General features: G+C 30.3%; 1 protein-coding gene across 1 annotated transcript; it reads left to right on the top strand.

The window, feature by feature from the left end:
• On the top strand, positions 1 to 27356 carry LOC132751329 (putative uncharacterized protein DDB_G0289263). Its single transcript, XM_060741493.1, has 20 exons — positions 1 to 252; positions 5700 to 5777; positions 5960 to 6283; positions 8968 to 9080; positions 9490 to 9730; positions 10514 to 10609; positions 10866 to 10895; positions 14375 to 14474; positions 18751 to 18845; positions 19145 to 19203; positions 19877 to 19977; positions 20228 to 20322; positions 21264 to 21360; positions 23457 to 23551; positions 23829 to 23925; positions 24183 to 24277; positions 24559 to 24658; positions 24908 to 25002; positions 25944 to 26040; positions 26670 to 27356. The coding sequence occupies exons 2-20, from the start codon at positions 5720 to 5722 to the stop codon at positions 26716 to 26718; spliced, it is 2037 nt and encodes a 678-aa protein (XP_060597476.1). The 5' UTR covers positions 1 to 252; positions 5700 to 5719; the 3' UTR covers positions 26719 to 27356.

Consider the following 27356-nt stretch of genomic DNA (forward strand, 5'->3'; position numbering starts at 1 on the left):
ACTTAAACCTTGAAATGATAAACACAGACATTGATTTCATACTATAAAACTTTACAGGTAGAAAATACGAACACGTATAGTTACAGCTATTTGTGTTTTAAACTTCCATGGGAGATAAAAAGATATTGCCAGTATATGGTAATGTTGAAATCATCTTGTACAGTATCAACGCTATATCAAAAATCAAAATAATTATTTGGACTTAGTTGGAAATGATTTGTTAAAAGAGGTGATTTATTTACGTTTGCAAAGGTAAGATATTCCTTTAAAATTTTGGTAGTGTAATTCTAAAGCTGTATGCTATAATCATATTACTACAGATCAGAGCGGTAACCTATTTCTTGTTCTTCGGCGCGGTTATCTTTTATTATTTCAACCGCTTTGCTAGCTATCATTGCGTATTTAAAAACGGATTCAATAGTGACAGGCCACTTCGGCTCAATTTGGCGGTGTGGACAAGTGGTTCAGACAAGTAACATAAAGATTGCTCGACAGAAGGGTTAAATCCCTACAGTGGCAAACAATGGTTTTCATGACCAAGAAATTTTACATCCATTTCGGAGCAATCCTTGTTTCAACAAACGGATTCGAGATTGTCTTAAAACTTGAAGTTTAAAAACAAATAAATTCGTATTGTCCAACAACATTGACCTGGCACTCTTGCATTTGACCCTGTAGTCGGTACATTCCGTAAACGTTACAATCTACTTGTAAATCGATATGAATCTAGATAAGCAGGTTTTAAATGGTCTAAATTAAAAAGGAAGTGGCTAGCCGTACGGGCCCGTACGGCTAGTCAAAAGTTCTAGCCGTACGTGAGTCACGTACGACTAGCCTGGACACACTGTAATTGCTAGCCGTACGGCACTTTTCAAAATTAGATGGAAGTCGAAAATGCATATGCTATTTTGTGTCTTTAAACAACGATTTTAATCAAATCTCCGCATTTGTCCTAGTGAGTTCACTTTAATATTTAAAGATGTTCGCAATTTTGCAAAAAAATTAATAAATACGAGTAAGCATTGTATAATCTATCTTAATAAAATTAAGTGTCAAAGTTGCATGTTATAATTAACGTCCTTAATTTTCATGCTTATGATTTTTATGAAAGATGAATTGTTAAATCTGTTAATTAAGCACATGGATCGAATAAATTATGATCGGAGGGGAATAAATAAACAAATAAAAAGATTATTAAAAAAAACGGTGAAAAGGAGAAATAGTTTAATAATGCAAACTTTCCTTAATGATGGACAAACATCTATACCGTCGGTAATTGACGCAATTATCAGAGCCCAACAACAATTATTTTCGGTGTTTTTTTTTGTTTTGTTTTTTTAATTTAAAAATTGAACTTAATGAAACAAAAAAGGATTATTACCAAAATTTTGTAAACTAATTCAATTGATGTTATTTAACTGCAACCAAACGCTATTTTTTCTCGTCGCCTTCAGATGACAAAGTACATTCTTTACTGTAGCCAACACGTCGATTAATCTCTAAAAAGTAAACATTCTTGACTAAAATCCTCGCTTAAAGTCATAATTAACATATGCACTTTCGCCTTCCATATATTTTTGAAAAGTGCCGTACGGCTAGCCAATACAGTGTGTCCTGGCTAGTCGTACGTGACTCACGTACGGCTAGAACTTTTGGCTAGCCGTACGGGCCCGTACGGCTAGCCATTTCCAATTAAAAAATCCCTCTTAGCCTTCACTTCAAAAATATATAGAAGTAATCCCGTAGGTTCGAATCATGGTTCTATTTCTTCAATGTCTTTTATTTTATTTTTTTGTGTTAATTCTATTTTTGTTATATTTTTAATTTGTATTATAATAAAAGATGATGTAATGAAAAAGAAAATATAACTGTGTAAAAAAACTTCTTAAAAGGTTTCCTAAAACCAAATGTAGTAAAACGATTTCAAATTGATCCATGCAAGTAAATTCCAAAATAAAATTTAAAAAATGTGCATTTTCATAACGTGATGTTGGTTAAGTATCGAACCAGAGACCTTCAGATCAGAAGTCCGGCATCTATACCAATACACCACAACTCATTGACGTGTGAAGCTAACAAATACATTCGTTAGATAACAGTGTTTATCCAGTGACCTTTACGAAAATTACTGAGGTGCCAGGTCAATATTGTTGAACAATACAGAGGACACACAAACAAAAATAACAGTTTACAAATAAATAGTTAAAAACATTAAACGGTAGATAATTTCTCGTTGCTAGTACTGCACATTTCGAAAATATTAAACGGTTAAATATCATGAAGTTCTTATTCAACCTTTATTACCCAGTTGTCGTGTACTCATAGTATATCAATCTTTGTCAGATATTGTGTTCCACGGTTTTATATGATATCAGTTTAAATAGTATTCAAGTTTGGCACACTTCAAAATTATCTTTTATGAAATAAAAAGAATATCAATAACTTGTTTAGGAATACATTTAGCAAAATAAGTGAATAAATAGATCAATAGATAAATAAATAAATGACTACCTAAAAGTAAGTAGCATGTATTTTTCATGGATGTCCCTTGCAAATGTCTGACACAGTTTTAATTCAAGTACATTAAACGTGACAGTGAAAGTAAGGACTTATTATTAAAAAGTGACCTTACCGCTTTCAATTGGGTAAATCAATGTCAAAGACAGAACATTGCTTTCACTATCACTTAGATATAAACTGAGTTTATTTGTTCTTTTACCTATTTTCCTTTCGTATTTTGAATTGTAATGTATAGGATGTCACTCTGGAATAATTAAAATGTCTAACAAGATACATGGACAATTAAAGTATTGAAGAAACATACAACACAGGGCACATGGACAATTCAAGTATTGAAGAAACATACAACACAAGATACATGGACAATTCAAGTATTGAAGAAACATACAACACAAGATGCATGGACAATTCAAGTATTGAAGAAACATACAACACAAGATGCATGGACAATTCAAGTATTGAAGAAACATACAACACAAGATGCATGGACAATTCAAGTATTGAAGAAACATACAACACAAGATGCATGGACAATTCAAGTATTGAAGAAACATACAACACAAGATGCATGGACAATTCAAGTATTGAAGAAACATACAACACAAGATGCATGGACAATTCAAGTATTGAAGAAACATACAACACAAGATGCATGAACAATTCAAGTATTGAAGAAACATACAACACAGGGCACATGGACAATTCAAGTATTGAAGAAACATACAACACAGGGCACATGGACAATTCAAGTATTGAAGAAACATACAACACAAGATGCATGGACAATTCAAGTATTGAAGAAACATACAACACAAGATGCATGGACAATTCAAGTATTGAAGAAACATACAACACAAGATGCATGGACAATTCAAGTATTGAAGAAACATACAACACAAGATGCATGGACAATTCAAGTATTGAATAAACATACAACGCATGATACATGGGCAATTCAAGTATTGAATAAAACATACAACACAAGTGTCGTATTGTTTTATCGAAAAGAAGCAAGCCCGTTTATCTCAATGGTTATAAATCTTTAGCTATATAGTTCACTAGTCGTAAATGCATGTAATTTATAAGGATCATCGAAAATGAAAAATTTTCCACTTACCATTTGCTTTATAGCTTATGCCTATGTTTTTATGAAAATTTACTTAACAAGTTTGCAACCAATGATTACAGTTATCAGATATCCTCTATAACTTATTACTTATTTTATGAAGCAATTGAAACAGAAATAACGTATTTTTAAAATTAACTTCTAATTGTACAATTTAACATATCCAACTACATACTGAAAACCTTAAAAAGCAGAGAAAGAACACAAAGTCTATCTCATTTAAAACATAATATTATTTTCATATTGGACGTTTGAGTACATGTGCACTGAACGACCGTGCATATATTTTGACGTGACGTCATTTGCTATATATAAACATAGCGTTCAGACGCGCTAAATGTTAGCGTTATACTAATATCAATAAATAATAGAGATAAGGGGGGTCAATGTGATATTTTTCGGATTTACTGTTATATAATTTTGATGATTATTAAACCGATATTAATGATAAATGTAAGCTGTTACAATGTATAATTTGTTTAGGCAATTTTAACTGTCATTATCTTGAACTCACAGTAAACGATAAATCAATAAATACTGTAACGTCTAAAAAGTATTCGTTGTATCAGTCAAATCCTAAACTTATGGATGTATACAACAAAACCATTCATGAATTATTACCTTTTCTTCTTAAATTTTTTTGACAGGGTTTGCAGACTCACAGGGATATTATTGATGATGTGGTAGTGGTTGTGGTGTTGGTGGTTATATTGATGGTGTTGTTGATAGTGCTAGTGGTTTTGTTGATGATAATAGTGGTTGTATGGATGATGATATTGGTCGTGGTTTTGTTGGGGGTGATGATGATGATGACATAAACGAAAGATATATAAGAAAAGAGTTATTATACATTTTACTGTACAATACGGAATATATTTGGACTCGCCTATCGGTTCGTCACATATGACTTTTCAAGCTGTGTACTCGTTTAAATATATTCCCGTATTGTACAGTAAAATGTATAATAACCTACAAATATATATGAAACTTGTACAACATCATACATGTAAATTTAGGTGATAAGCTCTGGTATTATTTTTGCTATTTGAACAACTATTCAACAAATCAGACTCGGAAATAATAAAGTGTTTACTAGAAAACTTATTGTTATATAAATTCAGTGTTAGATTTGTTTGTGGGAGGAAATATTGTTAAACAATACTTAAATATATGAGCATTATAACTAGAAAGTTAGAGAACTATCCTGTGAATTTTGTTTTAGAACTATCCTTTACATTTATTTAAAAAGAAACGGCAAGAACTCTCTTTTTCATTTTGGTTAAGAACTATCTTAGAATGATGAGAACCATCCATTACATTTTTGTTACAGTATGGGTTCTCATATATCTATTAATTATTCTGTAGGTTAAGCTTATGAGTTTGTCGACTGAGGATTAAGGGTCATAAGCTGGACTAACGACGGTCATAATATTGGAATATAATATTGATATATATTTATATATATATAAAACAATTATTACAAGGTAGTCTCATCGATATTGTACTCTTCGATACAGTCAAATATTCATAATAATAAAAGTGCACAGTTAGAAAGATATATAAATACAATGTTACCTGAAACGACATTCTACACACTAAGTTACGGCCTACAGCTACACAGTCTTATAACAGCTACCAAGATGCTAAATATATAGTTTAATAATATATTTGACGGAAATCAAATACAAGTCAAAATACTGTTTCAGGGTTTTATTTACATTATATTTAACAATTTTAGTACCTGTAACATTACAATGGCCATGAAATTCACATATTTCATTTTGTTATTTTAAAATGACTATTGAAAACTCTCATTCAGTTCTTCCATGTAAATTTTACATGAAGTAAAACTGATTTTAGACCGGAAAAATCGCGAAGTTTTATAATATTTTTAGCGTTACTTTTTTAAAATGTTAGAGCTATTACAACTTTCACTTTCTTCCGTATGATGTGTATGAAAATGTTCTTGAATGTTTTAACTGTCTAAGTAAAAATTAACTTTTGATACAATGCAGCTAAGTATTTATTTATTTTGTATTTGGTTTTATTTTAGGTCTATTTGGCAAGATAGCAATGCTGAAAGACATACCGAATATCATTCTGCTCTCCGGAGTTTTCATCTCTGTTTCAGGTTAATGTTTTTTATTCTTTTTATTTTTGCCATGATAGTAAGTTTTCGATTTTTTTTTCTTGGAGAAATATGGACACTATGTGTCCTTCGATTAAAAATGTTCAATGTAACATGATTGTATATTTTAATATTTTAATGTTATTTTCAATTGTTAAAATGTCATTATGTGTATTTCGTTCCAGTTGCAAATGTTCAATTAACAACATCGAGTATAGTAAATGGAAGCACAATAACTATTTGCAATTCCACAGTTACATATACATGTCTGATAAAGTCATTCACGTTGATGTTTTTCCTGATAGATGATATCAGAGTTGCAACATGTGCTGGACTATTTTGTACACAATTTCAAGCAATGCCTTCGAATGCCGACTTTATTTACAACACAACAGCTGGGATATTCAATTTAACATTTTATGATATCAAGCGAAAAGACACTTGGAATGTTATAAAATGCAGTAATGGAACATCTACAAACGACAAAGAGATAACACAGAATATTAAAGGTAATTGCATTACAATGAAAAAATATAGAGGATATTTGCTTGTTTGTGTGTAACATGACATTTTATTTCATCGAGTTAGCTTTAAAAACAATATTATCACGAGGGGCTTAGCCACGAGTGAGAATACTTTTTTTAAAGTTCACGAGATGAAAAAAAATCATCTAACACAACAAACAAACAAAATTTCTTTTTATTTTATGCTTATAAAACGTTTAAATGAAATTTCCTTAATATTGACTTTAATAATAAAATCTGTTTTCCCCACTGGTTACCTCATTTTAGTCAAATTTCTTATAAATTACAAGAAGAAGAGCTGAAAAATAAGTTCGACAATCCACGTTAAATTTGCGATGATATTATGTATTGTATTAAAAAAATATGAATGGTCGCTTGTTTTATTAATTAAAGCAAACAATTCTAGTAGAAAAAAGTCACAACACCCGATCTTTTGCCGTTACGTACGGCGAATTATATTATACCAAGCTTTGTGTAATATAAGCGGCCGCCATTTTTTAAAGTTATATATTTCCCAGGAGGACTATAATTGTGTTTGATTCAGAGGCATATCATTTGGATTTGTTAGTCATACATCTTTTTATAAGAAAACAAACTAATTTGAGGATTGTTACAGACAACAAATAAGTGTTGACAGATGTGTAAGCATTCAAAAAAGCCGCTAGGAAATTGGAAAACTGTTGTTGAAAACTGCCTTACGAACTAATTCTTTGGGCTGATGGCTGTCATTGCTTTTCAAGTTTTTATATTGCATTAAGCAGTTATTGCTCGTAGGATACCTAAATATGCTCGAATGTCATCAAAAGCAGTTATGGATATGGGAGGAAATATATTTTATAGACTGTAAAATGAAACAAATAATTTAGAGACGATATTTGGTGATTGGTAATTTGAATGGTTTGAAGTAAGTTTTTTTCATTCTATTACTTTTAAAAATAAAGTTTTGTATCAATCCCAGCTTTGCTTTTCTCTAAACAGCCCTAACAATGTCAGAATTGTCAGAAATATTAAATTGAGGTACCACGTGGGGAAAATCTTTACAAAAGTAATCTCTTCATTGAAAAGAGTGAAATTATATTTTGATAATTTTCACTGTGAAATTATCAAATATAATTTACACGGATAAGTCAATAATCCACTGAAAAGCATTAAATAAAATTACATAATAATTATAATAGATTTAAATAGAAATAAAATTTATGTTAGCAACGTTTCTGTAAGATTGTTTCGGGACTGGAAAAATGTCCAAAAATCTTTGTTTATATTAAGGAAAACACGCAAGAATGTAATATTAATTTACAAAGGTATATATCAATGAGTTAACCAATTGTTGTGACTACTTTTTTTAGTCATGCTTTTATTATAAATTTCAATTACATGTTTAGTTTTGGGCCGTTCAAATATAGCTAAGCACGTAAAAGATCTTATTTTTCCTATTATTATCTCATGATCTAACCGAAGACAATACGAAGCTCTATACCGGTGATCATTACGTTGTTTTCACATCTTTATAAGATTTATAAGAATTAAACATTAATGTAGTGAAGAGAGAAATGTTGATATAACATTCAAAACAAAATACTTTCTTTTCTCAGTTTATGTTTTTCTTTAACCTTAATTACTAATGCATGCACGTATATTGCCGTGAAGGATAAGTATTTTGTAGACAATCACCGGCATTTCATAGGCATTCTCTATTGTGTATTAAATAATAAAAGAGAACGACACTAAGTATTCAGTTTAGAATTACTATATTGCCAACAATATTAATATGATAAAGCCACTTGATTTTATTAGATGACAGTGTATTTGATCGCTCTGGATAAATAACCAATTAAATGGATAAATAACGCATTCCAATTGAAAATATTAATCGATATTCAACAAAGAGTTCATGTAAAACAAAAAAGAAAACAAACGAGGAAGTATTGGCGCTCTCGATATTTAATCAATGACGAAACAGTGTTATGTGTCATAAAGGGAATTTTTTAAAGTAAGATAATTATATAGAAATATGATTCTTAAACGCTTCGCCGCTTTCTTTCACTCGTATTTATGTGCGTGAAGTTTTAATGGGAAATCACTTTAAATTCACAAGTCACAGTTCAGATCTGGGCATCTTGTCAAGCCGTTTACCAGCAGAAAATGCCTTCACCTCCGCAATTAACTGCAAGAGCAGATTTACAGTGCAAATGGCCGTAGAGAGAACTTAATTATCAGTCATAACGAAAATGGCATGAAACATCCGCGAATCGAACCTGGGTCGCCTGATTAACAGTTAAAATTTTGAACAATTGAGCTAACTTAAATTCAACTTGCAAATACGGACGCTTAAGTACTTTTTTCCATAGCGAATATTAGGTTTTATTGATATACTCGTGCTGGGATTGTCCAATAGACTATCTTTCTTTTATATTAAGGTATCCCACACCCAAATTGTACGTGGTTGTCAGATTTAAAAGCACTTTAAAATTAGAAATTCCTTTTTACATCACTTTTAAAACGGATGCTAAGTGTTGACTTGTCAACCCGAAAAGAGGTATATTACCGTGAGGCGCTGACAAATGTTTATTAAATGAAAGTTACTTATTTCGGTAATCTGCAGAAAATATATACATGTAAATGTTATAACACAGTAATTCATCCATTATGATGTTGATTTTTTTCAGATTATACAGTTTCGTTTAAAGAAGTATCCGGTCCGACAGGATATGAAATCAAAATTGTTACTGGATGCATAAGTAACACAACCAAACTTTCATTTGTCTGGAATATGATCCCAGTGAATTATTATTTTTATTTAGTTCTTGATTATGATCTGTCTATCGTTTGTCTGTTTTACAACAATCACCTATCTGAACCTTAGCTGTACATCTAATCAGCTTTTCTTGATAACTGACTCGTAATAGCCAAATATATAACCAGAAACAATTCTGTTAACAAGGTAGTAATGTAGAGTAACATGTCAAGAACAGTGATATGGGTTTAAGGTATTTGATATATCGTATTGCATAGTAAACTTTATAATATTCGTTGCAAGCACATACAATATATGTTTTCCATAAATATTTATTTTTCTTCTAAAGAAATTCATTTTTTTATGTACGGTGAAGCATTTGTTTGATGCTTTATTCATGTAATGTCGCTGTATATGTGGTTTGTAACATTGCAAGAATCTTTTTATATACTAGGAAAAGTCTAGCGATGTTAAGGTGTACACGGGCAAAACTAAAACGATGTCATTAGACACTATTTCATGCTTACATAATCCTGATTGTGGAAGTAGTGAATCAGTTAAACGTGGAAACATATTGTCAATTACGAAAACAGAAGGAGGATCGAATTACTATATACAGTCCATAGTAGTATTTCAAGAGGCTAACATTTCGTATTCTGTGAAGACTAATTTCCAAAGAATGTATGTTATTTCTGGTAAGTGCTATAACAATATGTTTATACCTAACGTACAGTATATAATCAGTATACAATTTTATATCAATCAAACATTAATTTTAATGTTTTAATCGGCCTAAGACGTGGCGTAATCTGGATTTTTGTAAAACATATTAATTGCAATTTCCTTTCGTAATTCTTCGAGCAGCATATTACTTTTTTTGTCTGTTATAGAAAAACATCATTGTTTTATATATAAAACTTGCAAAACGCATTAGTATGGTACTTTAGTGATGAACAGTAAGTATGTGAGGTCTTGGACTAGCTTTTTTTAGACGTTGCAAATAAACAGAATGTCATATATTTTTGTTCTAAATATGGTTTTCCCCTTCCAGTTTATGATTTCGTGAACGCGCCGTTCGCTTTTAAGACGGTTAACTACCATAATTTATGTATCTAAAACAAGCATTTTTAAATATAAATTTTTAGAATTCTAAAATATATTTTTTGCAGCAGATATATAGCGTTTACATTGTTATGAAGCATACCTCAAACTAAGCGTCAAAACATTGTTACATATAATTTTATTCATATTAGAATGTGTAACAATTTTTAATATTAACGAATCACTGATTAATGATATTTTTATTTTTTATTTTTTTTTTCCTGTTAGTATAATTACTTTTTTTGCTTTTTTTGTAAGAAAACTAAACTTCCTTATTTATTTAAAAAAACAACATACTTTGTCATTTGCATATGCATCTATTTATAATAGTATTAGTCATATCTCATTTATACTTTTAATTTCCGAATACATTTTAGATGAGGAACAAACAAACAGTACAACTGCCATAATTCTGATTGCATGCGGATGTACAGTGGGTTTAATTGCAGTAACTGTTGCAAGTATCATTCATTGTAAGTTCTCTTCACATAAATTTAGTACAATTGAATTATACCTTTTAAAAATGTCTGTCTGTCTGTCTGTCTGTCTGTATGTGTGTGTGTATGTATGTATGTATGTATGTATGTATGTATGTTGTATGTATGTATGTATGTATGTATGTATGTATGTATGTATGTATGTATGTATGTATGTATGTAAGGCATACTCAAGACGAAAACATGCAGCACATATGCAAATTCCTATAATAATTAACTTTTTATGTTTCAGGCAGAAGGAGACATGGAAAAAACAAAAGAGGTACAATTATTATTATTATTACGTTTATACGGGCAGATTTTCTTTTCTAAAAAAAGTCAATAGGGAAAGTAGCTTCTCATACATAGTTTGTTTATTCTTTAATTCAAGTGATACATTTTAAGTTAGAATTTCATATATTTTAGTAAATTTCTTTTTGTCAAAATATCCGGAGGATGACCAAAGAATATCTTTAAAAAATTCTCTTTTGTTCTTAACCCGTCTGCATTATTCAAGAGAAAGAAATAAAGGTGTCAAGAACGCCTGCTTATTAATATATTTTAAAGAATATTACTTAAGTTTACACAATCTGTTGAATAAAAGTGATTTTTTATAACTTTAATTAGGACACTCATGTAAATTATATTTATAACATTAATATCTAAGCTACAGATATATCAAAACATTTTCATTTTTATTTTATAAATGAAATTGAGAAGAAACATGCTTTGAATTGTTTAAGTTTACATGTGATGTGAGGATTATATACATGTATATATTCATAGGCTAAGTATATTCAATAAATCAAATGTATAGTAACAAGTAAGTTGTACTTTTAGTAAATCAAACATTTTGGTAAATCAACCATTTTAGTAAATCAATCATTATTTACTCATATATATTCGTACATTACTTGTTGCATAAGCTTATATTAAACGACCGACGTGAAACATTCTGCACTCAAAGTAAAGAATGGCATGATAGTTTTATGTAGGAAGCTTATTACTATGCATAATAATAAATGCAATAATTATTTTGGTCTTCTTTTTAAAAATTGTTTACATTATCAAACATACTAACCAAACTGCAATTTCTTTTCATCACGTTGACATAAAATTAAGTGAATCTTATCCAAATACAATAGTAGTTTAACGCTCAAATGTGTCGTCATTAGATTATTTTTTCAAATATTTCGTTAAATGCAAAACACAACTGCTTTCACAAGAATTTTTACGGCATCTTTCGTCATCTACATATGCCCTGCTTAAACATAGAATGGTTTGCGAGTAATTAATCTTATATTTGAAGTTAAGCTGGAATCCAGGAAATAAAATAAAATTCAAAGGCTGATACTCTTAGTCTAACGTAGATCTTATTTTTATTCATTCCATTTACATCCAAAGAATTCTATATCTTGAATGCTTTCAAAACATACATTACATAACAAGTAAAGGCAACACAATGAAGAAAACAAACAGCCTCCTACATGTACGAACAATGTTTCTAGAAAAACACAACACAAAATCTTGCAAACACTGTTTGAAAATGAACTCTTTAAATGACAAAATGAGCAACGTTAATTTTGAGTAAATAACTGTTATTCTAGTCACTTCAAAGATCCTGTAACACAATTGTATAGTTTAAGATCATAAATATGATGCTCAAATTAGGATGTATAAAAATTGTAGGTTCCGAAAAGCATTATGTATAAAGATATTACCGAAATGAATATTCCATGAAAATATGGGGATGTAATAAAAAATTATTTTATATAGAGTTTAAGTCAAATTTAACAATAAGAAATGAATGCATATATTTTAATGATAACATATAATATGCACAAATATTTGCAGTATATATTCTTCGATGTTTGCAAATTGTTTTATTTGCGTAATTATGTACATAAATATAATTTCACTGAGTGTGGTTTACCACTTTGATCACAGCATACAGGATTACTAAGCGTATATGTATTTTACTGTTGTCGGAGATAGAAGGCATAAATTAACACTCTCTTTTTTGTAGAGAAGTATAAATAAAAATTCCATCTAGATCTAAGTTTCGTTTCTTCTTTAGTATTTATAATCAATCTTGGTACCGAAGTACATCCTTTTCAAAGAAATACTTAGTAGTAATAATGAAGGGCATCAGAAGAATGTGGAAAAAAGGAAATTTTAAACAATAACACAGATAATCCTTGTTACCGGTAACACAATTTCCTTGGTAACATTGGTTTATATCTTTAATATATTTTTCATTATTATACATTTTGTTTAATCTATCAAAATAGAAAAATAATGATAAAAAATACTGCCATTCTCTAAGTAAATATTTACAATTGATATTGTTTGATTTTATTAACCTGTCAAATGCATACTGGCTACACGATCAATGTACACAATATATAAATCTTGGATTACTTCGATTAATGATCGGTAACTTCGTGAGATGTACGTAGTAAGATTTGATGAAATTTAATTTGTTCCAGACCTATGAAATATTTATATTGATTGTAATAGCGAAATAAGGTAAACTATCGGTTTATAATTTCTAAATGTCCAGCGTGTTTTAAGATCGATACCGCGTATATCTTTTTTTTTCATTGATATTTTCCAACAATTTGAAGGTACGATTGTTTTTTAAGTTGTTATCTTTTTAAATATGTTTTGCACATATTTTGGCAAAGACCATACATTTTTAAATAGCATGATTTAAGAATTAAAAAAATCAATAAATATCTTTTAAATGCCATAAAATTTCAAACAAATCAGACAAATCTGTGTTTCTAAGTTGTTCCATGTTCCTTTAGACGTTTATGCAAGCCCTATTCATTAAATTATACTTTAAAAAGAATGGGTTTTAAAACAATTGCAAAAGTATGGATGAACCACAGAGCATATATAAGGTAATCACTCAACCGACTGTGTAATTGCGGATATGACCAAAACATAAACATAAACAATGAGATAGTTCAAATTTATTCTCGTAATTTATACGGACAGAACCGAAGTTGAATGGAATATTAAAAAGGTTGCTATAATGTTTTCATAATTGATAGGTCCAATAAAATCAGATCAAAATAGTGTCTTTTTTTAATGTATTTTACAATTATATCAGATGTAGAAAATTTAGAAAAAGAAAATCGGAAATAAAATGAACTGTTTTTTTTTTCATACTTTTTTTGTTTTGTTACTATTCTTGTTATGTCGAATTATTACAGACGATATTATTAAAACATAAAATTGATATAACAGTGTTTGATATATCAATATATCATATTTAGAATAAATAGTACATTGGAGATACATATCTAAACTTTAGATTCAGTATTTGCTTATCTAAACTTTAGATTCAGTATATGCTTAACATTGTTTTATTAACAAAGGGAAAATTAAATAAAATGAACGGACAAGTAGCTACGGAAGATATTTTTAAGAAACAAAACTTATTTTAGCAGCCTTACCAGGTTTGCAAATAAAAACTTCTGTTTACCATATATAAAAGTTTAAATTAAGTAGATAATAGATAATCTTTTGACTTTCTTTGATTTTCTTTTAAAACAATAAATAGCATTCACAGATGCTACAGTATTATACAATAATGTTGTATAAGATTACTGTTTGTTTTTTTCGTTCTTCCGCTGAATACATTTGGAACATAAGGTTTTGTCATTGTTTCTGCTGTAACGTTTTGATTTGATTACGTTTACATAAAGCACATTAAATGCTTGCTCAAAAAAGGGATTGTTTGTATATGAATAGATCCTGTTGAAAATAATTCTACAATTGATATCAAAGAGGTAAAAGAAGAAGTTAATAATGAGGGAATTTCATATGCAGAAAACGATAGCAATCATCAAAGGTAACAAAAACACTGCCCTTATACTTGTACACGTTTGTTTTGTTTTACAAAATATATTTAACAAAATTAATAAAAAATAACAAAATACCTGTACACGTACTTTAACTAAATATATTTAACACAAAATAAACTTTTTATATGACCTAAACTAATTTTGCGATGTACTCTACCTAAAAATATTGGAATATATGGTTGTTATCTATTTACCTAGGCTTTATAGTTTTTTCTCTTTTTTTCAAAAAGTGTACAAAATGTATCCTTATGGATTATTTTTCTACTTATTTCATTGATTTCTTCTTTCTCTTGACTTGTCCGGTTGCGATGCTGTATTGGTTTCCTCATCCCTACATAAGCACTTTCCTGGCATAACATAATGAAAATAGACATAAATAGATTTAGGATGTGGGTGGGCCTGTTTTAAAAAAAGCAGCAGAAAGTAAAAGGTGTTTAACATTTTACTCACTTTGAAATGCTCTGTTAGATGGGTCTCATTCTTTATCTCTGTAATGACGTTCACAAAAACCCTGGACCAGCCTCTCTTAACTCTTCTTCTTCTTCTTCAGGTGATACATCATATATGTCAAATTCCTCATTCCTTTTCCTTTCCGACTTGTCTCACTCATTATCATGTGTGCACTATAATGTGCAAAGTTTTCTAAAGGAAAAAGGATATCGTGGAAGGTGAACTTGATCCGTTTGATATTATCTCAATAACAGAAACCTGGCTGTCCGCCGCTGTTGATACAGATTGCTTATATTTTCATAATTATTCTCCCCCTTTTCGAAGACAGAGGTACGGACAATCATGGAGGTATTTTGGTTTATTTTAAAAACACTATCCCTGCAATTCGAAGATACGACCTAGAGATTCAAGGTGTGGAATGTATTTGGTTGGAGATTTTTCCTAAAAATAAGAAACTTCTTTATGGTACTTTCTATCGTTCTCCGAATTCTTTCCCTTCTGTGCTCTCTCATATAGAAATGTCAATCGGTCTCGCTTTTGACACAACTATATCTGATATAGTTATAACTGGAGATTTCAACTTAGACATGCAAGAAACATACATCGGCAGCAAAAATCAATAGCATTGCAACACAATACAATTTGACTCAAGTAATACAACAACCAATACATTATACTGTTTCTTCAAACTCCCTTATAGATCTATTTTAAGTCTCGATGAATTGCAGAGTTTCTGTATCTGGCGTCGCTGACCCCTTTCTTGATCAAGTCTGTAGATATCACTGCCCTATTTTCTGTATTCTTGACTCCTCTAAACCATCATCGCAAAATTTCAAAAGAAAAGTATGGCTATATGATAAAGGTGATTATGTAGGTTTGAGAAGGGAGATGTTTTCTTTCCAATGGGATACAATTCATAATGATGACATAGACATCTATACACAGCAATTAACAGACACAATCAATCTCATTTCAGCTAAATATATACCTAACAAAATAGTCACAATCCGCCAATCATCACCACAATGGATGCATAATAAATTCAGGAAACAAATCAGAAAACGTAATTGCGCATATGATAAAGCACAAAAAACACAAACTCCACATCACTGGCAACTTTACAGGCAGATAATAAATAAAACAACCACGTTACTCAGACAAGCAAAGCAGCAACAAACTTAAAAATGAAAATTTATCACCTTCAGATTTCTGGAAAATTCTAAAACATATATCAACTTCGACAAGAAACAAGGGTATACAAATATTAGAAGATAATGGAAACATTTTAACCTCCGAATATGATAAAGCCAACCTTCTTAACAAATTTTTTCATTCACAGATATTACTAAATGATTCCACTAAAATAATCCCAAACATGCATTTACATTCAAATAAACCACAGTTGGAAAAAATAGTTATCACACAGCAGGAAGTAATAGATACATTAAAGTCATTAACATTAGGAAAGGCAGCAGGTCCCGACATGATCAACAACAGAATACTTAAAGAACTATCTCAACAATTGGCACAACCACCTTCTCATCTTTTTAATAAATCAATAGAAACTGGTAAGGTCCCATCTCAATGGAAACTGGCAAAAGTCTGTGCTATTTTTAAGAAGAACGATCCCACTATTGCCTCTAATTATAGGCCGATCTCTTTACTAAGTACAATCAGCAAAGTGCTAGAACGTATAATTCACAAACACGTCTTTAATTTCTTCATATCTAATAACTGCATAACACCTTAAGTTTGCAATCTGGATTAATAAAGAACGATTCAACAACCAATCAACTAGTTTCTAACTATCACACATTTTGTCAAGCTCTAGACGAAGGAAAAATAGTCCGTGCTATCTTTTGCGATATTTCCAAAGCATTTGACCGCGTCTGGCACCGTGGTCTCATTCATAAACTTAAAGTAAATGGCTTATCTGGTGTTCTTCTTAGCTGGTTTCAGGATTATCTTTCTGGACGCTGTCAGCGTGTTGTACTTTCCGGTACGTATTCCGAAGTCCTACCAATATGTTCCGGTGTTCCACAGGGTTCTATTCTTTGTCCTCTACTGTTTTTGTATATATTAATGACATTGTTGAGGATATAAATTCAACCATTCGACTCTTTGCTGATGATACTAGTCTCTACATTATTGTCGATGAGCCACACGCATCTGCGTATATCTTAAATTCTGACCTGTGTAAAGTTTCGAAATGGGCTAATGACTGGCTTGTCGATTTAATCCCAGCAAAAACTGAGTCTCTTATTATTCTTGTAAGGTAAACAAACCGTTTCATCCACCACTATAAATGAACAATGTCCCAATCGAAGAAGTAAAATGTCATAAGCATTTGGGTGTAACCTTTTCAAGTGACGAATCTTGGCATGAGCATGTGGAAAATATAAAAACGAAATCTTGGCAGAGAATAAGTATCATGAGAGGTCTCAAATTTGTGCTTGATCGAAAATCCTTGGAGATCATTTACACTGCCTTTATAAGACCCTTACTTGAATATTCGGATGTTGCCTGGGACAATTGGTCCTTATCACGACGAACAAGAACTCGAAAAAATCTAACTTGAAGCTCTTCGTATTATCTCTGGTTGTATTAAACTGTGTCTATCCAAAATCTGTATGAAGAAACCTGCTTCCAACCTCTTAAGGAACGACGAAAGAAGCACATATTAACTCTTTTTCTATAAAATGTCAAATAACCTATCACCCTCTTTTCTTACAACATTTGTTCCAAACCATGTCGGAAGTACCACAAGCCTACAACCTAAGAAATGCAGACAACCTAAGAAACTTTCAATGTAATACTTGCCTATTTTCTTCTTCATTTGTTCCTCAAACAGTTACTGATTGCAACCTTTTATCTCTTGAAGAGCGAAATGCCACCCGACTCTTAACAATTGTAAATCCAAACTTCACAAGGATATAAGGAAGGTTCCAGTTCATTTTTTACTATGGAGATAGAAAATTGCAAATCCACCACACACGCCTTAGAATTCACTGCAGTTCACTAAACGAGCACCTATTCTCAAAAAACATCATAAATAGTCCCATAGTCACTACTTTCTTCAATGTTTACTAGTTGAAACACAAAGAACACAGCTAATTGACCATATCAATGCACTTGAAAATTGCAACCCTTACACTTTCTCTTGTCTTATATGGTGATAGGACAACCCACACAAATTACCCAAAATTTGTCTTTGAATATGTTCACTATTATATACAACAGACAAAGAGATTCTCATAAAGAGGCCAGCACAATCCGTAAGCAACCTTAAGCTCTCTCTCTCTCTCTCTCTCTCTCTCTCTCTCTCTCTCTCTCTCTCTCTCTAACTAATTCTATACCGATTTTATTGTTCCCCCTTTTTTCTTTTTTTTTTTTTTTGCTTAATTTTCTTTTAATGTATATAAATGTTTTTAAGTTAATGTTTATCTTAATTTCTTTAGTTTCATTTTGATAATTTTTGTACTTGGATTATTATTGAACTCTTAGAATTACAAGCATACAATATTTTGTTTATATATGAATGTTATCATTAATAACTACTGTTTCATTTCAAGGAGAGAGTTTCTAAAAAAGCTTCTAGCTTTTTATTAAATATTTTTTGCATTTTATTGTAATATATTGTGTGTATATATATAAAACTCAAATGCAACCTGTTAAATATAAAACATTTACTGCATATATGCTTATTTTAAATTTGAGAACGAATACAAGAATGTCAGATATATTATTTTATGAAGAAGTATATTTGAGTCAAGTTCATTCAAATTACATTTAACTTTCTGGCTATTATTTAAGAAACAAGAAAATTCCAATAAAGGAGGGAATTGATAAACAACTTGTTATGAATGATGTTTCATTGAGAACGAAACAAGATACACAAGGCTCACCAGGTAAGTAAATGAATAATTTTATCAAATCGCCATATATACTTAGTGTTAAAATTTCATAGATGTTTGTTGTTATACTTTCTTTAAAGATTTTGGAATAGGATACACAATTGTTATTCTTTGAACCATTTATGTTGAATAAAAGTTTTTTTCTTTATTCCGCTGAATAAATTTGGAACATTAGGCTATATTTTCGTTTTTGCTTTAACGTATTTGTTTGTTTACATTGACATGAAGCACATAAGAATCTTAGTAAAAGGGGGATCTTTTTTCTAATTAAATTTAGATTTTTGTTTAAAAAGGGAACACTAACAATAATATTGGAAAGGAATCAGAAGGTAAAAACGAGGAAGTTCCAAATGCAAGATACTGATAGACCTAGTCAAAGGTAAAAGTAGATTCACATCATCGTTTTTTTGCCAAAAATTCCTTTTTACATAGATGTTTATCTTGGATAATTAATTTATAAAATTACTAAAATAAAGAAACAAAAATGAAACCTGGTTTAAAATAAAATACTTAAACTGTAGATATTAAGTGAAGAGATATTTAAAATTGATACTTACATGTCGTTTACATAACATATTTAATATGAAAATAGTACACATGAAATAAAATTCAATAAATAGTGTTTACCTTTCTGACTATCATTTAAGCAAACAAGGAAAATCCAATAAAGAAAGGTAAATGATAAACAACCAACTATGTCAGCTGCTTCTTTGGGAATTAAACCAGATACACTAGACTCACCAGGTAGATAAATGCACTTTTATCGATACGCTAAATACTTAGTGTTAAAATCTCATAGTTGCTTGTTGGTATACTTTCTTTAAATGTTTTGAAAATAGGATACACAAATGTTATTCTTTCAACCAGTTACATCTTTGTTGAATTACAGTTTTCTACTTTATTCTGCGTAATAAATTGGGAACATCAGCATTATCGTTGTTTTTTGCTGCTTTTGATTGGATTACTTTTACATAAAGGACATAAAATTCTTATTTTGAAAGGAAAACATTTTTTTATATGAATAGATCTTGTTGAGAACAACTCTAAAAAATGAAAAAGAAAAAGTAGAAGAAGAAGGTAAAGACGAGAGAATTACAAATGAAGATACCGAAAACAATCGTCAAAGGTAACGCTGTTTCATAACATCATTTTAAATGCATGTGTTTATTTTTTCATTAATGTATGTCTTGGTATTTATTTAATTATGAAAATAAAGAACTTAAATGCAACCTGGTTAAAATTAAACATTGACTGCAGATATGACTATTTTAAATTTAAGATTTAATAGTACAATACCAGATATATTATATTTATGAAGAAGTACATTTGATTTAAATTTTATAATATTACATTTAACTTTCTGGCTATTATTCAAGCAACAAAGAAAATATAATAACGGAGGGAATTAATAAACAACTTGCTATGTCAGATGCTCCTTTTGGAACTAAACCAGATATACAAGGCTCGCCAGGTAAGTAAATAAATATTTTATCAATACGCCAAATACTTAAGTGTTAAAATTCATAGATATTTGATTTATACAGAATTTTATCGTTCGATTGTGTTGGAAGCTTTAAGCTTATAGACACACTTTCAAATCCGTTCGTGGAACTTAACAGTACTGAGCAATGAGTATTAAGTTTCTTGCTCAAGGAAACAACAACTTGACCCTAACGGGGTTTGAAATCACGCGGCTAGCAATCATTAGATTACTAGTCCGACGCGTTAACCACTCGGCCATGCCTCCACTCAATACTTATAGATGTTTGTTGTTATACTTTCTTTAAATATTTTGAAATAGGATACACGAATTTTATTATGCTCCCCAGAAAATTTCGGGGGAGCATATAGTCGTCGGGTTGTCCGTACGTCCCGAATTCGTGTCCGGTCCATAACTTTGTAATTTGAAGTCGGATTTTAACACATGTTCACAGAAATTATCACCATATTGAGACGACATGTCGTGCGCAACATTTAGGTTGCTACCTTGAAGGTCAAGGTCACAGCATGACCTTGCAGCAAAATCGTGTCCGGTCCATAACTTTATTATTTGAAGTCGGATTTTAAAACTATTTCACAGAAAGGATCACCATATTAAGACAATGTGTCATGCACAACATTTGGGTTGTTTTTACACTTTGAACTTTGGCTGTGACATAACCCTGACACTACAAGAGGTATACCTTCATGTGTACAAAACCTATTCGGGGAGCTTCACCCGGTTCAACCGGCTCTTGTTCTTTAGACCAGTTATGTTGAATTACAGATTTCTTCTTTATTCTGCTGAATAAATTTGGAACATTAGGCTATATCATCGTTTTTGGCTGTACATAACGTTTTGAACTCTTTACCTTGACATAAAGCACATAGAAATCTTAGTAAAAAGAGTAAACTTCTTTTGTATATAAATAGATCCTGCTGAAAAGAAAACTAACAATAATATTGGAAATGTAGAAGAAGGTACAAGCGAGGGACTTCCAAGTGCAGAAACCGACAGCACTAGTCAAAGGTTAAACTGTTTCACATCATCGTTTATTGCCAAGTTTTTTTTACATAAATGTTTGTCTTGGATAATTTATCAAGTAATTAAAACTAAAGAACAAAAATGCAGGATTGTTAAGATAAACATTTTTTGCAGATTTGATGTATATTAAGAATTGATACTTCACTGTCAGATATTTCATATGTTGAAATAGTGCATTTGGTCAGCAATTAATTAAAAAATATTCTATCAGATCAGCTGTTTCGTTAACATTTTAAGCAAGAAAGAATATCCACTAAATACCAGAACTAATGATATTCTAGAAACTAAACTAGTCATCAGGTTTGTAAAATAATACAAAATTTATCCGTAACGCAAATACTTAATGTTAAAAAGTAAAAGATATTTGCTGTTTTATGTATTATACAGGTTAAATATACAATTGTTGTATACACTAAATAAATGTTGAATTACGGTTTTTCATTTTTCTGCTAAATAAATTTGGAACATCAGCTTATCATTGCCTTTGCTTTGCTGTAACGTTGTGATATAATTACATTAACCTTAAAAGCAGATTTAAAATGTAAGTAAAAAAGTTACATTCTTTCATCCACCACTATAAATGAACAATGTCCCAATCGAAGAAGTAAAATGTCATAAGCATTTGGGTGTAACCTTTTCAAGTGACGAATCTTGGCATGAGCATGTGGAAAATATAAAAACGAAATCTTGGCAGAGAATAAGTATCATGAGAGGTCTCAAATTTGTGCTTGATCGAAAATCCTTGGAGATCATTTACACTGCCTTTATAAGACCCTTACTTGAATATTCGGATGTTGCCTGGGACAATTGGTCTTATCACGACGAACAAGAACTCGAAAAAATCTAACTTGAAGCTCTTCGTATTATCTCTGGTTGTATTAAACTTGTGTCTATCCAAAATCTGTATGAAGAAACCTGCTTCCAACCTCTTAAGGAACGACGAAAGAAGCACATATTAACTCTTTTCTATAAAATGTCAAATAACCTATCACCCTCTTTTCTTACAACATTTGTTCCAAACCATGTCGGAAGTACCACAGCCTACAACCTAAGAAATGCAGACAACCTAAGAAACTTTCAATGTAATACTTGCCTATTTTCTTCTTCATTTGTTCCTCAAACAGTTACTGATTGCAACCTTTTATCTCTTGAAGAGCGAAATGCACCGACTCTTAACAATTGTAAATCCAAACTTCACAAGGATATAAGGAAGGTTCCAGTTCATTTTTACTATGGAGATAGAAAATTGCAAATCCACCACACACGCCTTAGAATTCACTGCAGTTCACTAAACGAGCACCTATTCTCAAAAAACATCATAAATAGTCCCATAGTCACTACTTTCTTAAATGTTTACTAGTTGAAACACAAAGAACACAGCTAATTGACCATATCAATGCACTTGAAAATGCAACCCTTACACTTTCTCTTGTCTTATATGGTGATAGGGACAACCCACAAATTACCAAAATTTGTCTTTGAATATGTTCACTATTATATACAACAGACAAAGAGATTCTCATAAAGAGGCCAGCACAATCCGTAAGCAACCTTAAGCTCTCTCTCTCTCTCTCTCTCTCTCTCTCTCTCTCTCTCTCTCTCTCTCTCTCTCTCTAATTCTATACCGATTTTATTGTTCCCCCTTTTTTTCTTTTTTTTTTTTTGCTTAATTTTCTTTTAATGTATATAAATGTTTTTAAGTTAATGTTTATCTTAATTTCTTTAGTTTCATTTTGATAATTTTTGTACTTGGATTATTATTGAACTCTTAGAATTACAAGCATACAATATTTTGTTTATATATGAATGTTATCATTAATAACTACTGTTTCATTTCAAGGAGAGAGTTTCTAAAAAAGCTTCTAGCTTTTTATTAAATATTTTTTGCATTTTATTGTAATATATTGTGTGTATATATATAAAACTCAAATGCAACCTGTTAAATATAAAACATTTACTGCATATATGCTTATTTTAAATTTGAGAACGAATACAAGAATGTCAGATATATTATTTTATGAAGAAGTATATTTGAGTCAAGTTCATTCAAATTACATTTAACTTTCTGGCTATTATTTAAGAAACAAGAAAATTCCAATAAAGGAGGGAATTGATAAACAACTTGTTATGAATGATGTTTCATTGAGAACGAAACAAGATACACAAGGCTCACCAGGTAAGTAAATGAATATTTTATCAAATCGCCATATACTTAGTGTTAAAATTTCATAGATGTTTGTTGTTATACTTTCTTTAAAGATTTTGGAATAGGATACACAATTGTTATTCTTTGAACCATTTATGTTGAATAAAAGTTTTTTTCTTTATTCCGCTGAATAAATTTGGAACATTAGGCTATATTTTCGTTTTTGCTTTAACGTATTTGTTTGTTTACATTGACATGAAGCACATAAGAATCTTAGTAAAAGGGGGATCTTTTTTCTATTAAAAAGATTTTGTTAAAAAGAACACTAACAATAATATTGGAAAGGAATCAGAAGGTAAAAACGAGGAAGTTCCAAATGCAGATACTGATAGACCTAGTCAAAGGTAAAAGTAGTTCACATCATCGTTTTTTTGCCAAATTCCTTTTTACATAGATGTTTATCTTGGATAATTAATTTATAAAATTACTAAAATAAAGAACAAAAATGAAACCTGGTTAAAATAAAATACTTACTGTAGATATTAAGTGAAGATATTTAAAATTGATACTTACATGTCGTTTACATAACATATTAATATGAAATAGTACACATGAAATAAAATTCAATAAATAGTGTTTACCTTTCTGACTATCATTTAAGCAACAAGGAAAATCCAATAAAGAAGGTAAATGATAAACAACCAACTATGTCAGCTGCTTCTTTGGGAATTAAACCAGATACACTAGACTCACCAGGTAGATAAATGCACTTTTATCGATACGCTAAATACTTAGTGTTAAAATCTCATAGTTGCTTGTTGGTATACTTTCTTTAAATGTTTTGAAATAGGATACACAAATGTTATTCTTTCAACCAGTTACATCTTTGTTGAATTACAGTTTTCTACTTTATTCTGCGTAATAAATTGGGAACATCAGCATTATCGTTGTTTTTTGCTGCTTTTTGATTGGATTACTTTTACATAAAGGACATAAAATTCTTATTTTGAAAGGAAAACATTTTTTTATATGAATAGATCTTGTTGAGAACAACTCTAAAAATGAAAAAGAAAAAGTAGAAGAAGAAGGTAAAGACGAGAGAATTACAAATGAAGATACCGAAAACAATCGTCAAAGGTAACGCTGTTTCATAACATCATTTTAAATGCATGTGTTTATTTTTTCATTAATGTATGTCTTGGTATTTATTTAATTATGAAAATAAAGAACTTAAATGCAACCTGGTTAAAATTAAACATTGACTGCAGATATGACTATTTTAAATTTAAGATTTAATAGTACAATACCAGATATATTATATTATGAAGAAGTACATTTGATTTAAATTTTATAATATTACATTTAACTTTCTGGCTATTATTCAAGCAACAAAGAAAATATAATAACGGAGGGAATTAATAAACAACTTGCTATGTCAGATGCTCCTTTTGGAACTAAACCAGATATACAAGGCTCGCCAGGTAAGTAAATAAATATTTTATCAATACGCCAAATACTTAAGTGTTAAAATTCATAGATATTTGATTTATACAGAATTTTATCGTTCGATTGTGTTGGAAGCTTTAAGCTTATAGACACACTTTCAAATCCGTTCGTGGAACTTAACAGTACTGAGCAATGAGTATTAAGTTTCTTGCTCAAGGAAACAAACAACTTGACCCTAACGGGGTTTGAAATCACGCGGCTAGCAATCATTAGATTACTAGTCCGACGCGTTAACCACTCGGCCATGCTCCACTCAATACTTATAGATGTTTGTTGTTATACTTTCTTTAAATATTTTGAAATAGGATACACGAATTTTATTATGCTCCCCAGAAAATTTCGGGGGAGCATATAGTCGTCGGGTTGTCCGTACGTCCCGAATTCGTGTCCGGTCCATAACTTTGTAATTTGAAGTCGGATTTTAACACATGTTCACAGAAATTATCACCATATTGAGACGACATGTCGTGCGCAACATTTAGGTTGCTACCTTGAAGGTCAAGGTCACAGCATGACCTTGCAGCAAAATCGTGTCCGGTCCATAACTTTATTATTTGAAGTCGGATTTTAAAACTATTTCACAGAAAGGATCACCATATTAAGACAATGTGTCATGCACAACATTTGGGTTGTTTTTACACTTTGAACTTTGGCTGTGACATAACCCTGACACTACAAGAGGTATACCTTCATGTGTACAAAACCTATTCGGGGAGCTTCACCCGGTTCAACCGGCTCTTGTTCTTTAGACCAGTTATGTTGAATTACAGATTTCTTCTTTATTCTGCTGAATAAATTTGGAACATTAGGCTATATCATCGTTTTTGGCTGTACATAACGTTTTGAACTCTTTACCTTGACATAAAGCACATAGAAATCTTAGTAAAAAGAGTAAACTTCTTTTGTATATAAATAGATCCTGCTGAAAAGAAAACTAACAATAATATTGGAAATGTAGAAGAAGGTACAAGCGAGGGACTTCCAAGTGCAGAAACCGACAGCACTAGTCAAAGGTTAAACTGTTTCACATCATCGTTTATTGCCAAGTTCCTTTTTACATAAATGTTTGTCTTGGATAATTTATCAAGTAATTAAAACTAAAGAACAAAAATGCAGGATTGTTAAGATAAACATTTTTTGCAGATTTGATGTATATTAAGAATTGATACTTCACTGTCAGATATTTCATATGTTGAAATAGTGCATTTGGTCAGCAAGTAATTAAAAAATATTCTATCAGATCAGCTGTTTCGTTAACATTTTAAGCAAGAAAGAATATCCACTAAATACCAGAACTAATGATATTCTAGAAACTAAACTAGTCATCAGGTTTGTAAAATAATACAAAATTTATCCGTAACGCAAATACTTAATGTTAAAAAGTAAAAGATATTTGCTGTTTTATGTATTATACACGTTAAATATACAATTGTTGTATACACTAAATAAATGTTGAATTACGGTTTTTCATTTTTCTGCTAAATAAATTTGGAACATCAGCTTATCATTGCCTTTGCTTTGCTGTAACGTTGTGATATAATTACATTAACCTTAAAAGCAGATTTAAAATATAAGTAAAAAAGTTACATTCTTTCTGCATAAATTGATTTACTATATATTACAATGTGATTTTTCTTTTCAGTATGTTGAAAAGAATAGTAACACTAATATTGAAAAGGTACAAGAAGTAGCAGAACGACTGAACAAGATATGAGATCAGTACTTTAATTTTTGTCAATGAAGCTTATCTTATACATTAAGTTATGCACTGGTACAATTATTGTGTAAAGAATGTAATTTTGTGAAGGTTAATTTGTGAATACTTAAAAGAAGTATTGTGTAATAGTTCTTTATATGCTACAGGCTAATATAAACAAATTATGTGGTACATGTATTCATGTATATGCTCTATTTTTATATTCTTAATATTCAGGTGTTGTACTACGGACATGCAATAATAGCCTAATTTATACATATACATATTTATACATATTAAGTAAGTATTTTTTTTTAAGATTTACCTTATCTTTACCTTCTTTTTCTTCTGAGCATTTAAGCTTTTAGGCTCCACCAATACTATATAGTCCAAGAACAGATCAATAAATGATTTTGATAAACTGTCTTCAGCAATGGTGTCAGAAACAATTTTGTCGGTAATTAGCAGATGGGAAATAACATCTTAATTTGTTTGGTGATGGCAAGAATGGTAATAGTCGCTTATTAGCAACAAACGATATTTAAAGTGTGTTTTATTTGGATATGCAATTGATGGATAAGTCATAACGTTTCATCTATAGTTCTGTTCTAATGTTTTAAAATTGAATAAATG

The sequence above is a fragment of the Ruditapes philippinarum genome, unplaced genomic scaffold (assembly GCF_026571515.1).
Source record: "Ruditapes philippinarum isolate M1 unplaced genomic scaffold, ASM2657151v2 ctg5050_1_1_1_1, whole genome shotgun sequence".
Classification (NCBI taxonomy): Eukaryota; Metazoa; Mollusca; class Bivalvia; order Venerida; family Veneridae; genus Ruditapes; species Ruditapes philippinarum.

What these genes read in the sequence shown, in the direction of transcription:
- LOC132751329 (XM_060741493.1), top strand. Translation starts at nt 5,720, where the DNA reads ATGCTGAAAGACATACCGAATATCATTCTGCTCTCCGGAGTTTTCATC. An exon ending in TGTTGCAAGTATCATTCATT is followed by an intron (nt 10,610 to 10,865) that starts GTAAGTTCTCTT and finishes TTTATGTTTCAG; the next exon opens with GCAGAAGGAGACATGGAAAA. An exon ending in AGATATACAAGGCTCGCCAG is followed by an intron (nt 20,323 to 21,263) that starts GTAAGTAAATAA and finishes GTATATAAATAG; the next exon opens with ATCCTGCTGAAAAGAAAACT.